We start from the raw sequence: 14,756 nt of genomic DNA on the forward strand, positions 1-14,756 counted from the left end.
TGTAGAGGCAGCCACAACGGGGCCTTCTGGAGCCCTTTGGACCCAGTGACCCCCCCCCCCCCGGTGGGGCTGCGCGGCTGGGCGGTGTGGACCCGGGTCCAGCAGTGACACCATGTGGCAACAGCAGCCCCACCAGACTGACAACAGTCTCTCCCTCAACCTGGCTTTTGGAAAAGAGTCTAATTCCTGTGGATTGAGTAAAACCCGGACAATCTTATGTAATTTGGAGGTGTTGGGGGGAGACTTCCACACGATGACACTGACTTCCCGCTAACGGAGCAGGCACTTCTTGGGATTATTCATTGGGGGAAGTATTAAGAACTGACCATATCTGTGCCCCAAGTTGATACACCGGTTCATGTCAGTTACACCGTAAACTCCGCTGCCTCGGGGCAACCTCGTACCCATAAACCCCATGGGTCCGTGAGTTACTCCACCACTTTCACTAGCGCTCTGCTGTTGACAATGTGCTGTCAGTCACCTCACTGAGCAAGGCAGGACAATCCGGCAATATTTTGCAAACAGCAACACACCACAGAGATGATGGTTATGATCTCCTTATTTGGACCTCACAGTAACTCAGTGGGGCAGGGAATTTAGGCATCCCTGTCCTCTTTACAGATGAGGAAACTGAGGCTCAGAGGGCATGAGCTCAGACAACTGTGTCTGTCTAATCCCCACTGGACTTCCTCTGAGGGTGCTGGCTGCCTCTGGGTGCTGGCGGTTACAAGGACAGACTAAAGCTGGCACATTACTTCCAAGGGAGAGAAGAGAGAGTGCAATAGTCACAGCCAACAGCTACTAAGCACTTACTGCCTGCCCGGCTCTGTGCTAAGCTGTGCGTCTCCTCTCTGTAAGGCAGGGACCGTGTTATTAACATTCCCACTTTCCCATTAAGGAAAGTGAAGCTCAGAAAAGGGACACAGATCCCCCAGCTGCACAGTGATGGAGACTGGGTTTGAACCTGGGGCACTGACTCCTGAGGCCAAACTATTACTCCCATCCCTGGCTCGGAGGCGATAGGGATTCACCTATAATTATAATTAAAGCCACCTGTAGTTAAAAATAGAGACATTAAAACGTTGTGACCCTTGTTCCCGGGAGAAATCGGGAAGGAGACCGTGAAAACGTAGTTTTAATGACCACAAAAGGGAAGCGGGAGTTTCTAACGCTCGCCATGGGGAAGGCGTCGGGGGGGAAGGATGTACGTGAAATAGTGTCGGGGTGGATATGTGGGAGTTGGCAGCAGATGCTCGCTGAGTCTTCCTTCTGTAACCATGACCATGTACGGTGCTGCTTCTATGTGCCAGGAACCATTCTGAGCACATGAAAAGAATGACCTCAGTCTCCTTCCAGGTCCAACCATCTCTAGTTCTGGCTCCAAAACCTGAGCTGCCACATTCGATTTCTTTCTACCACTGAAATGATGCACAGAGCCTCCGCCCTTACTTTTTGCTCCCGATATATCGTCGCTGATGCACATGAGCCAGCAGGACCTTTTAGGACCCTCTTAGTGATTCTTGAGGCGGGAACAGCAGGGGACTGGGCATTAACGGCAGGCAAACCCGAGAAACGTGTGCACAAGTGCTTGGGTTTGGCCTCCAACAGCCTGTCCCCACCCTTAAAACAGTCACCACCTCTAACCCGAAGACATAGGGTAGGAGCCTGATCAGTCCTGCAACCCCATTTCTCTGGCTGCAGTGATTGGTCCAGGGATGGACATAGACCCCAAGCCTGACCAATCAGGACCCTTCCTTGCAACTTTTCTAGCTGCAGTTGATGAGGAAAAGTTCTTTCTCCTCTCCAGGACAAGATTTGATCCCAGAGCTGCCCTGGGCTCCAGCCCTGTGGAGACACTTAGCCTGTAAGAATGATGTTGGCAAGGGGCACCTGGGTGGCTCAGTCGGTTGAGCGTCTGACTTTGGCTCAGGTCATGTTCTCACAGTTCATGAGTTCGAGCCCCACTTCGGGCTCTGTGCTGACAGCTCAGAGCCTGGAGCCTGCTTTGGATTCTGTGTCTCCCTCTCTCTCTGCTCCTCCCCTGCTTGTACTCTGTCTCTGCACCTCTCTCTCTCTCTCTAAAATAAACATTAAAAAAAGAGAGAGAGTGATGTTGGCAAGCAAGGAGAAGCAGAGACAAGACACAGAAACCTTTTAAGAAGTTTGATTGGCGTATGAACTCGAGGATGAGGCCAATTACCTTGTCCTGGTCTGAGTAAGGATCTGCTATTTGCGGTCAATGAGACCTATACCTAAAATACTTTTCCTTCCACTTTGCCTTAGAGAGGCATCCCTGAGACCTGGGTTCAAAGGGGCCTCCTAGGAAGAAAGTGAGTACTGAGGCTTCAAGGGCTCCAGAAAAGATCTGGAACATTCTCTATTTCCACTGAAGCTGACCAAGGCAGCCTGGTGAAGCCCACAATGCCAGCCCCAGGGCAGGCTCCAAGGGGCCATCACCCAGGGATGCCTTTTATCCAGGACTTCCTCCCTGGTACTAAAAGCATTAATGTGATCGACTCCTAGACGTCAGAGAGCAAAGGGTCAAATGAGCCTCCTGTCCCACTGGGGGGCTGAAGTCTCACTCGGGTGAGCGATGATACCCAGAGAGCCATCCCATGTCCTCGGTTCTTGCTCTGAAACAAGACGCACACCAGCCCACTTCCTTCTCTGCTCACCTCCAGCCCCGCGGTTCTGGGAGAGCTTGTCCCCCAGCCCCTCTGTCCCTTCCAACTTACACAGGCTGCTTCACGCACTTGCTCACACAGGCGCTTGGCAGGAATGAGGAAATCCAAAAGGAAGCTCAGCCCATCCCCCTGGAAGTCAGAGTCCAGGAGTCGGAATACCTGCCCCAGGATGGTGGGCGCTGTGGCCTCAAACGGGGGATAGAGGCCGGCCAGGGCATGCTGAATGGCTGTGTCCAGGGATGGGGGGTCCTGTGGGGAATAGGAGGAGAGTATGAAAAGGGGTAGTGGCAGCCATAATAAGGGTAGTGGCCACTTCCCATGACCTTGCAGGCCCCATATGACTAAGGCCCTTGCTAATTCTCTGACCTCCTCTCCTACCTCCACCCCTCAATCATCCTCTCCAGCCACACTGGGCTTCTTTTCTGTTCCTCTAACACTGTGGGAACCATTCCACCTCAGGGCCTTTGCACCAGCTGCTCCCTCTGCCTAGAATACTCTTCCTCAAGACATCCTCATTCCCTCACCTCCTGCAGGTCTTTGCTCAAACATCATCCACAGGTTCAAAGCAGAGCAGAGGAATAGTAAGGGGGGTTCAGGTCAGGGCCAGAAGGAAAGGGGAGCTCAGCATCTGTAAGTCCCACCATCAGACAGACCTGCAGACCTTCAGTCTGAAGCTGAGCCATCAGTGAAACCCAGCCTGCAGTCAACATGCAGGTGCGTCACTACGTGGGTACGTCTACATGCAGGTGCATGACTGACAACAAACATTGTTGCTTTTTACCACTGAGTTTCGGGTGGTTTGTTACACAGCAGTAACTGATTAATGGACGTTAATAATTGCTATGTGAGTTCCTATATTCAGACTCACACACCAGCTGGGTTGCCTCCCTTAGATGGCCATCGGGCACAGATCCCCAACACATCAAACCCAACTCAGTACCTCCCTAACCTACTCTCCCCTCATGTCTCTACCTCAGTGATGGCCCCACGGACCAGCCAGACTCCCAGAACTCTGCTCATCATCCTGCCCCTCCTCTTCCCTCCTCTCCCCACACGCAGCCCTCAGCCATGTCCTACACCTTTCTCACCTCCTGCGACTCTACCTGCCCGCTCTACCCTGTTGCCCCGTGCCTGCTCTGACCCAGGCTTCTGTCTCTTCCACTGAATCTCCTCCTCACTGCCGTCCAATCTCTCACCCACCTCTGGGCCTTTGCACATGCCGTACCTTCCTCCTGGGATGCCTCCCGCTCCCGCCCCCTCTCCACCTCGCTAACTCCCTCTCATCCATCAAGATTCAGGTCAGCCCTCATCCGTTCCATGGCATTTTCTCCGACTTCCCTCCTGAATCAGGGGCCCCCTTTCCTGGGCTTCTATGCTGCCCCTATCATAGCAGTTTCCACACTGACTGTCACCCTCCTCAAGGACGCTGGACTCCCTGAGGACAGGAATGCTAAGCAGAATACTGCCCCCAAAGGCGACCGCATCCTAATCTCCAAAACCTGTTGATGTGTTACCTCATGAGGCAAAGAGGAATTGAAGCTTCAGATAAAATAACCATCACCAATCAGCTGGCCCTAAAATAGGACCAGCACCCTGGGCTCTCCAGGTGGGCCCCACGCAACCGTGAGGATCCTCCAAAGTGAGAGAGGACACAGAAGAGGTGAGACTCAGGGGGAATGTGATAAAAGAAGGACCCGAGAGATGTGATGTCGCTGGCTTTAAAAATGGAGGAAAGGTCAGGGAACGCAGGCTGCTCCTAGATGCTGGAAAAGGCAAACAGATTCTCCTCTGGAGGCTCCCGAGAAGAACACAGCTCGCCCACACCTTGATTTAAGCCCAGGGAGCCCCGTGTTGGACTTCTGATCCACAGAACTGCAACCAACAACCGTATGCTGCTTTAAGCCACCCAGTCTGTGACCACTCTCAGCAGCGCTAGAAACTACCACAGCAGCCATTGGCCCCTCTTCACAGGGCCTGGGCCAAAATAGATGCTGAGTCAATGTTGTGGGAGGACAAACAAAAGGTCCCTCTCCGAACCACAACGTTTTCCACCTGTAAGACAGCTTGAACAAGACCAGGGGTCTCTGACCAAGTGCAGTAAGAGAGCCCATGGGTTATGGTTTTCAACTCTTCAAAAGCCTAATGGAAGCCATTCTGGTTGGCCCAGGCTGGTTGCTACCTCTGGCTCCATCTGTCACCAAGGGATGTAAGGGAAGATGAAAACAGTAAGATTCCAGCATACAGGGAGCTGATTTAGCCCAGAAAAGTCATTTTTTACAAATGAGGTCCCTTGAGTCAGGGAGATTAAACAGGGACTTTGAGAAGGAATATGGCGCTATTCCACCATAGCCAAAACCCAATGCCAGGAGGCTGTAAAACATGGGCACTAGCTCATGGCGTTTGGACAAATGTCCCTGTCACCACTCTGTCCCCAGCACCCACACAACGTGGGGCCCCATCACTATTTGTAGAAAGAATGAGGGAATGTCTACAGCCCCCATTCTGAAGGAAGGAGGGTCTTGGCACCCACATGGCAGAAACGCAATGGGGTGGTGTATTGCAGTCAGGAACATGATGTCAAAACTGCCCGTGTGCAGGAGGGGCTATTTCCACACTGCGGTGCCAGCGAGGCGGGGGGGGGGGGGGGGGGGGCCTTCCATTTGGCAGAATAGGGAAAGGCTCCTCTGACCTCATGACCTCTTCTAATGCTCTCCCCTCCAAAGCAAGGCTGAACCCCAATAGCTACCCTTCCACCCATNCTGAGTGGGGGGGGGGGGGGGGGGGGGGGGGGGGCGCCTTCCATTTGGCAGAATAGGGAAAGGCTCCTCTGACCTCATGACCTCTTCTAATGCTCTCCCCTCCAAAGCAAGGCTGAACCCCAATAGCTACCCTTCCACCCATGCAATCCTGGGGACGGCAGTGAGAATGGGGACCCAGAGTTAGAGGACCCCGTCTGACATCTGTCAACACACAAACACACTAAGTCAAGTAAGCCGGCAGCCCTCCCCCACCGTGCACCCTCCCCACTCCACCCAGCCTCTCCTGGGGCACTCGCTTTCCTCCGTTCCCCTTTACTGTGCCGCTTGGAGTAGGTGCCCGCCCTCTCTGGGCCTCTTTCCTCGTGTGCACCTTGCGTGGGGCTAGGTTTGTTTCATCTTGTTTTCGGAAATTTAATCATTCACTGGCACCTTCATGAATTTTAGCAGATCTAAGTACCATTTGTACTATGAGCCCTTACTGCCTTGTGTGTGTGTTTGTTTGTTCAAATGCACTCACCGTTTAGAAGCATACCTAACTGCATTTTAAATAGAGACTCTATGTCCCCATATTGGTTATGAGAATGCAGCCAGCCTGCCCGAGTTCAAGTCCCGGCTCTTGCCACTTCCTGGTTATGGGACCTGGCAAGTTGCTTAGCTCTCTCTGCTTCAGCTTACTCATCGGGGAAAGCCCGAGCCTGTGGTGGTGACTGCCTTAAAGAGCTGAGTGAGACCGAATGAGACAGGACACGGGGGGTCTCTGCACAGGCCTAGCACTCAGCAGGTGCTCATTCAATCACAGCCACCACTGCAATGTTTGTGGCCATTTTTTAGGGCTGTCACCACTTTAAATGGAAAAATCAGCATCGACTGGCATAAATAGAATGAAACTCCAAAAATAATGATGCATTGGGTGGTTTTTATATTATTTTATTTGTATTTATTGTATATACTTACTACAGAGCTATAGGATATGCCTTAGGTAAGTATATATTTACATAAATAATGTACTATGTAACTATATAACAAATACACATTGATTATGTAAAATATATCCCATCTTTACTCTTCTAGCTCTATAAAAATAAACCCTTTTTTAAATTTTTAAATGTTTATTTATTTTTAAGAGAGAAAGACACAGAGCGTGAGCAGGGGAGCCAAGAGAGAGATGGAGACAGAATCCGAAGCAGGCTTCAGGCTTCAACTGTCAGCACAGAACCCGATGTGGGCCCACAAGATCATGCCCTGAGCCATGACCTGAGGCAAAGTTGGACACCAAACCACTGAACCACCCAGGCACCCCCCAAATAAATTTTTTTAAAAGAAAAAGTAAGCGATGAAAACAAATAAATTTTCTGAATAAATTCTAGGACACCTTTTCACCTCCTGAAGGCTCACATCTTACTCTGAGATGGAGGTTTTCTCTGCGGGTCCTCAGAAGATCAGAGGGAAATTTAAAGGGACCAGGTCTCCTACCACATGGCGCCATGTTATTTAGCTGCAGTCTGTGACAGCCTGTGTCCCCACCATGGCCTGTATGCCAAACTCTGGGCAACAGCACTAAACCACCTTGGCCCTGACACGCCTCAGTTCCCCATCTATAAACAGGGATTCTAGAATTATCCTATCTTGCTCCCATTTTTGTTCTGCAGATACAGGGGAGATGACTCCTTTTCGCAGGAGTCCCGCAAAAAGGAAAAGGCACTACCGCTTGTTGTGACTGTTTTTTATTTTAACTCCTCCTTTTGACCAAGCTAGAGCCCCAGCCTCTGTGTGAGGACATGTCCCCCTCTTGATCCCTTCCTGAACCCACTGCCGTGACTCCGAGAATAACAGCAGTCTCCAGGCACCTGCCGGACACCAGGCACCTGCGCTCACATTCTCTTGCTTTGCCGCCTGTGGGACTGGAGCCGAGACGGACCATCCCACTTTGCAGATAAAGGAGCTGAAGCTGATCTTGTCCAAGGCCGTGGAGAGGAGGGGAAAGACAGAGCCGGCATCCGACCCCGCCTTGGCCAGTCAGGTCCGCACTCTTCCCCTGCCCCCAGTGCCTTGCCTGTCTTGGGGCCACCAGCAGCCACCAGCACCGGGGGTGGCCTTCCCAGCTGCCCGTCTTTCAGTGTTTCAAGTGGGGCCCGAAGAAGTTGTTTACTTCTCGCAGACTGAAGTGCGCAGATGGGACGCCCTTGGCGTTCACAAACTGGCTCACTGGCCACACACTGTAACCATTTAAGGGGCAGCCAGTAAAAAACAAGAATGTTCCAAGTTAATGGCACTCCAAGCTCTTGGCCAGAGCATTAACCTGCTACGGGCCTGCACCCCAGGGGTTCAGAAGCTGTCCAAGTACGGGGGTAACAAACCCAGGAGCCCGCAGGAAGGAAAGCTGGCCACCGTCCCCTGAAAATCAATCGGGCAGCCTAGCCTGGGACCGCAGGAACCCAAACGCCGCTGGCCAGACTTGGGCCCCTCAAAACGATTTCTGTGAAACTTAATCGACATGTTTCCATTCCCTCCCAGTGAGTGTAGCCAGGCTGGGCCTTTAACAGTTCCTCGCCAGAAGCCAGTGTGAAGCTGGAAAGGGGGAAGGGGAGACAAGCCCGAGCTGTCCGCAGCCCTCCAGCCCCCTCCCGGGCAGCAGAGAAGGAGCCCACAGCGGGGCCCGCAGAACCCTGTATGATGTTCAGGGGCCTTCTGGGTGGACGCAGGGAACCTGGTACGGAGTTCAAGGTCATATAGAAAGTGTCTGTCCCTAGTGGTTCCCTCTGGGCACGGGAGGAGAAGGGAGGAAGGGGGGCTTCTAGAACTCTGTGTCAACCTTTTGCAATGAGCCTCAATTATTACTTTACAAAGTAAAATAAACGAGGTTGATGCCTCTTTACCTACGTGCCTATCCCTGTGACCACTACCCAGATCAACAGACAGGATCTCACCAGTCCAGAAAAAGGCTCCCTCGCAGGCAACTCCCTCCCCCTTAAGGTACCTACTCTCCTGACTGTTGGAAGCTTTTAAAAGAAAAAGTCCCATGCAGTGTGATCTCCATTGCGTAAAAACGTGTGTAAGCCAAGAGGCCATGAAATAAAGTGTTAACTGCAGTCACCCCGGAGGGCTGTGAGGGGCAGGGGCCTTGTAAGGCACTGTTTTAATTTTCTTCATAGTTTGCTGGATTTTCTGAACATTCTGTAACCAGCCTGTGTAGCTCTTATAATCAAGGGGGAAAAATAAAAGGGCAATTGTGTGTGTTTTTAAGGCCTGTTCCCTTTTTAAATGGTCTCACCAGGTGTCGTTAGCTGGGCTTTCTGAGATGTGCACTGAACTCTTCTTAAAGGCCCGGATTTAGCCAGAGACTCCAGGAGGCAAAGCGTTTTCAGCATCAGCACCTCCTAGCTTGGGAAGCCAGAGGGCTGGGAAAAGCTTGGGTAGGCAGTATCCGGGGACTGCTGTCATCTCTTACTGTCCTCCATAGCAGACACATCTAGGGAAGGTGATATTCCACCCTTGATTCATGCGGTGACCATGGCCTCAATTTCCCCATCTGTGAAATGGGGGCATTGGACTTATCTATCTCTAAGGGTCCTTCCAGCTGGGCCATTCTAGAATTCAAGGTATAATCAGGTTCCAGAAGGTTTGGAGCTGGGCTGTGGCTTCTAAATGGGATCAGTTAATCCTCAACTGGTGGGAAAGTTTAAAAAGATCTGTCGCATCTGTCTCTCTACTCAGCCCAGGCAGGATCTAAACCACCAGCCACTGACACAAATGCTTACAGGGGACCGACAGGTGACGGGGAAGACAGAAGGAGGCCAAGTGTGAGAAAACAACCTCTCTGGCCCGTTGGTGAGTGGCCCTTCGCAGTCGACCTCAGTGTCCGGGAAGAAATGGGCAGTAATGGGGCTGAGATGCACGCCCACTTCATCAGCTCCTGCCGAGTGTTGCCTTTTCCCAGCATTGCCGGATCTGCTGATATTTTAGTAAAGTCAAACCAAACACATCTGTGAGCCAGATACAGCCCAATGGGTATCAGCATGTGGCCGACAGGCTCAACTACCTGGGACACTGCTCTTGAACTTCTCCAGGCTGGAGATACTAAAACCGGGATTCTGCTGGCCTGGCTGCCAGGAAGTTGCTGGTCATGTCCAACTAAAACTTCTCCTGCTTTAAATCCCTTTTATTTGTGGGTGGGTGGAGGTAGGAGTGAGAATTGGCTCCTTAAAAAAAAAAACAAAAAACAACAACTCAGAAACTGGAAAAACAGCCCAGTTGCAATGAACTGAGAAGCAAGTAGGTGTTAGAAGACCCACATGCAAATCCAGGTCTCTCATGTGTCATCTGGGTAACCTTGGGCAAGTCACTTCACCTGTCCGGAGCTTGGCTTTGAGCTTGTTCTTCTCACTCTCTGTCCCCTCGGCCTCTGCTTTGGGGCTCACCATCTCCCACCCAAAAACCATAATGATAATAGCACTTATGACTAGAGCTTCTCGCTGAGCAAGCATCTGTTATCAGGTTTTATCCTAAGCGTTTTCCTTTCTCTTATTAACACTTAAATTTTTTTTAACGTTTATTTATTTTTGTGAGAGACACACAGAGAGAGAGTGGAGGAAGGGGAGAGAGAGAGGGAGACACAGAATGTGAAGCAGGCTCCAGGCTCTGAGCTGTTAGCACAGAGCCCGATGTGGGGCTCAAATTCATGGACCATGAGAGTATGACCTGGGCTAAAGTCGGACGCTTCACCGACTGAGCCACCCAGGCGCCCCCTTTCATTAACATTATATTATTTCCTCCTCCCAATAATTCTACAGGATGGGTATTATTATTCCCATTTTGTAGGTTAAGAAATTGAGCCCAAGGCTCTCTCTCTACCACCAGTAAATGGTAGAGCTGGGGTAGCAACACGTACACACAACTACCAGCTCTCCTGCCCCTCCCCCTGCCCCCTATCACCAGGCTAGGGTCTCCTTTGGCCACTACCACGGCCTTTTAACACACAGACCCAATTGTGACCTTCCACTGCTCAACGATCATGAGTGGCTCCCCACTACCTTAACAACTCAGCCTGCCAGTAGTGGCCCTGAGTCCACACCATCAGTCCACACCTCTCCTGCTTCTTCGAGCACACTTGACACTCTGGCCCGGGGTTTCCCAACCACTCCTGTGCCACCCGCATGAGTTTTGCTTGCTGTTTACATATCTTAATTTATTTTACTTGATATTGATTATTACTTACTTCATACTTGTCTTTTTGTCAATTTACTTCTGACTTAAATCCTTTGATTTTTATTTATTATCATGTGTTTGTGCTGCTTAAACCACTTCTTAGGGGCGCCGGGGTGGTTCAGTCGGTTAAGTGTCCGACTTCGGCTCAGGTCATGGTCTCACAGTTTGTGGGTTCGAGCCCCACATTGGGCTCTGTGCTGACAGCTCAGAGCCTGGAGCCTGTTTCAGATTCTGTGTCTCCCTCTCTCTCCGACCCTCCCCTGCTCACACTGCCTCTCTCTCTCTCAGAAATAAATAAAACATTAAAAAAAAATAAAACAAACAAACAAAAAAACCACTTCCTAACACTAAGATGAAAAAATTGTAAAACAATAAATGTTTATCTAAAGTCTCCCCCTCGGGGACCCATGGCGGGTGCTCCACTTTGAAAGCACTGCCTGAACTCACGCTGTGCCCCTCCCCGGACTGAGTGAGCTCCTTCCCACCCTTCAGAGCCCCACTCAACCCGCATCTCCTCTCTTTCATGACACTTACGCTTCTAGGCAAAGAGAGGGACTCCCACCGCCCATCCCGCAGCCTGGAAATCTCAGCGAGTGGGTCCTGCAAGCCCCAGGCCAGGGTCCAGGGCGTACTCTCCTCTCATTCGGTCCTTACACAGGGCCCAGCACACAGTAGTCACTTGGGGGATCACCATGAAGTAAGTACTTCGGCAATGTTAAATGAATTAAACTGGCTTTTCTCAAAGGATGGGATAGGATGACAGGTAATCCCAAAATGAGCTGGGGAGGACATGAACTCTATGTGAAACCAAAGAAGGTTACCCAACTCTCCTCTGGTCCTCACGATAACACCAAAGAGAAAGTCTCAGTTCAGTACCAGTGTATCTTAAAGTAACCTCCCAGACACTTAAAAATAAAGCAGTCCTCTGGCTTGGAATCATCCACAGACAACCTCATCCAGCCAGAATTTACCGATACGGATTTGCCTTCATTGTATACGTTTTACATTTAATTTGTATTTATGACAATGGATGCAGATTTTTTCATGGTCCGTGATATAAAATGTCTTATTTAAATATATCTCCAAGTCGAGGCACCTGAGTGACTCAGTCGGTTGAGCATCTGACTTCGGCTCAGGTAATAATCTCACAGTTCATGAGTTCGAGTCCCACATCGGTTTCTGTGCTGACAGCTCAGAGCCCTGAGCCTGCTTCGGATTCTGTGTCCCCCTCTCTCTCTGCCCCTCCCCTGCTCGTGCTCTGTCTCTCTCTCTCTCTCAAAAATAAATAAACATTTATAAGAATAAATAAATCTATCTTTATGTTTATGAAGTAAGTTGATTAAAAGAGAAATACTAAGCAAATAGTAAGTAGTGGATTTTGTTATCTCTTTATATAACACCTTATCCAGTAAGAGAAGATGCAAAAACATTTTCTGATGATACTAAAATTTCAGGAATGTGAACCTGGACAAGCCCAAAGGCCCTTTGCCGTAAGATACTCTGACACTGGGCTGCCCACGAAACGGACAGCTGTGGTGGGGCCACAAAGGAAAGATGCATGGCATGCTAGAGTGGGACTTTCCTGAAGACATGGTACTGGGGTGGAGATTTATAAGATGGATAAAAATTCTTTAGGTGAAAGAGTGCCACCCAGCAGGAACAGCATATGCAAAGGCCCTGTGCCAGCAGGGAACATGAAACATAAGAGGCTCTGAACCAATGTCAGAGCAGCTGAAGTACAGAGGTGAGAGCAGGGAGGTAGGTAGGTGATGAAGGTGGGACAGAAATCTGCCCATCGTTCCTAGTCAGGAAAGAGTTGCTCCGCCTTTTCAAGGAGCCACCCAAGGCCTAACTTTTGATCTGAGGATCTGGTGTTCAGCAAGGATTTTAAAAGGACTCAGTGAGTTAAGTCCAAAACTAGGTAAAGTTTAGCAAACACTGCTTGGTGCAGGTGTGGCTCTGGGGTGGCCATGACAGCTGACTGCATGTTCAGAATTCAGGCTAGCCTAGCTCCTACTTTCTGGCTGGGTGACCTTGGGCAGCCACTGAAGCTCCCAGAGCCTCAGGTCCCCATCTTTGGGGGTGGGGACACCGGCAGTTCTATTCTCAGAGCTGCCGTGAGCTTCGTGAGCTCCTGCATGTGAATCCCACAGCACAGGGCCTTGCTTGTGGGGAGAGGTGAATACCCACTGGCTTACGAAGATTACTGTCAAACAGCTCCAAGAGCGATGTGTGAGTACCCCTGCCCTGCGGCTGCGTGGACATAGCAGCCTGGGTTTGCAATATGTCTATGGCATGTACACAGGTGTGTGCCCATATTACAGCGGTAGACAGGTGGGGAAGGCTTGTGTGTGTGAGAGGGCACGCAGTTCAGCCACAGGAGTCAGGGGAACGCACTATGGTTTGCACTGCCCGTGTGTACACACGTCTCTGAATAGAATTCCTCTGCGTGTGAATGTGCACCTAGTGAAAACCCACAAGCATGGTCAATGTGTCGACCACAGCCAAGGGGTTAAAGCCTTGGCCTGTCTCCACAGCCTTTTTCCAAATCCCCACTGCCCATACGAATCTGCCTGCGGCTCCCGGGGCTGTTCACAGCTGGGCTGGGATTCCCTGAAAACAGACTTTTCTTTCATCCCTTGTTCCCAGCAAGCGCGCGCGCGCGCGCGCACGCACACACACACACACACACACACACACACACACAGCTCCCAGTGTATCTAACCTTATCAAGGCACCAGGGAGGAAGCCGCAGTATCGAGGTAACGGCCCCCTCCCCGCCCGTCTCCTAGGCCCACCTCCCCACCCAATTCCCATGCGGCCACCTCATGTCAGGACTATGTGCACTTCTGACTTTCCTGCCCTGAGTCTAAAGTGGCAAGAGCACCCCAAATTTTGGTGAGCGGCTCCCCCTTCTCCACTGGGCACCGTTAACCCACCTTGCCCAGCACCGTGAGACTGGGAAAGGCGTTCAACTTCCATCTCCATCCAAACCCTGTGCGGGGACAGTGGGCATACCTGACCCTCAGCCCCAAGCCTCAAATGCGACAGCACCCCTCGTTTTGTCTAAGGCCCAAGGGCTAGGGTTCCAGCTCCGATCTGTGCCTGGGCTGGGGCGCATCAGGAGTTCACAAGTCATCCAATCTTATTCATCCACTGGCGCCTGAGTGGACGGGGCCCAGAGAGCCGAGGGGGTTCCCGCCCCCCTCACCCCCAATTCCCTGGCTGGTGGGGACCAGTTAACACGCGCCCGCCCGTGGTGAGGTCCTGAGGGTCATAGCGCAAAAGGTCGGGGTCTGCCCTGGACACCCCCACCAAAAGAGGACGGAGCGAGGTGGTCCAGACCTTGGCAGGCGTTACCATGGTGACGGGCAGCTCCTCTAGCTGGTGCCGGGTCGGTCAGTCGGGGTCATCAGTCGGGTGCGCAGCCCCCGGGGGCCCCCGCCTGGCCCTGGAGCGAGCAGAGCCGGCTGGCCGGCTGGCCGGGGACCCAGAGAGAGACTGCGGGCCAGAGGAGACTGGAGGCGGGGCGAGGCGAGCGGGGGCAGCCGGCGGCTGCAGGGGCGGGTCGGAGCGCGGCTCCCCGCATGGCGCGAACGCGGCCCTTTTGTGCCGGCATCCGGCCCGCGCCCCGCCCGCCCCGGGATGACAGGCAGGCGCCCCCCTCCGGGCCAGGGCCTCGCGGCTGCCAAAAGGAGCCTGACCACCCGCCGCCTTTCCCACCGCTCCCCTGCTCCCCTGCGTCCTTGCAGCCCCTCAGCCACCCTGCACAGCCGGCCCGGCGAGCCAGCAACCCCCCCCACCCCACCCCCCCGGCCGCCGCACCCAACGGTGAGGCGCGCCGGCTTGGGCATCCGCCCAGGTTTCAAGTCTCCTCCTCATCTACTTCCCAGTTGGAGGATTTGGGCAAGTCATGAAGTGTCATAAGCCTCAGTTTCCTCATCTGTAAAATGGGGACGATGCTGCCGCTGATGGTGATAGTATCTGACTCTTAGAGTTGGTGGCGAGGAGTGGGCACCTTTGGCGTCTGTCCCAACGTCCTTCCTCGGTGAAGCCCACACCGCACACCATCAAGATGGCTCCATTCAAGACTTAGAGGTGAAGGTGG

The 14,756-nt window shown here is 52.2% G+C and overlaps 1 protein-coding gene across 1 annotated transcript in view; it reads right to left on the reverse strand.

The window, feature by feature from the left end:
* KIAA1755 (KIAA1755 ortholog) overlaps window positions 1-14,047 on the reverse strand; it is a 40,655-nt gene extending 26,608 nt beyond the window's left edge. Inside the window, exons 1-2 of the mRNA XM_039227157.1 lie at window positions 13,994-14,047; window positions 2,736-2,933 (exon numbers count right to left, since the gene is read on the reverse strand). Coding sequence (XP_039083088.1) covers window positions 2,736-2,933; window positions 13,994-14,011 — 216 coding nt within the window. The 5' untranslated portion in view covers window positions 14,012-14,047. The remainder of the gene's footprint in view (window positions 1-2,735; window positions 2,934-13,993) is intronic.
* Window positions 14,048-14,756: the final 709 nt, after the last annotated feature.

Source organism: Hyaena hyaena, unplaced genomic scaffold, assembly GCF_003009895.1.
Source record: "Hyaena hyaena isolate Hyena2069 unplaced genomic scaffold, ASM300989v1 scaffold_25, whole genome shotgun sequence".
NCBI lineage: Eukaryota > Metazoa > Chordata > Mammalia > Carnivora > Hyaenidae > Hyaena > Hyaena hyaena.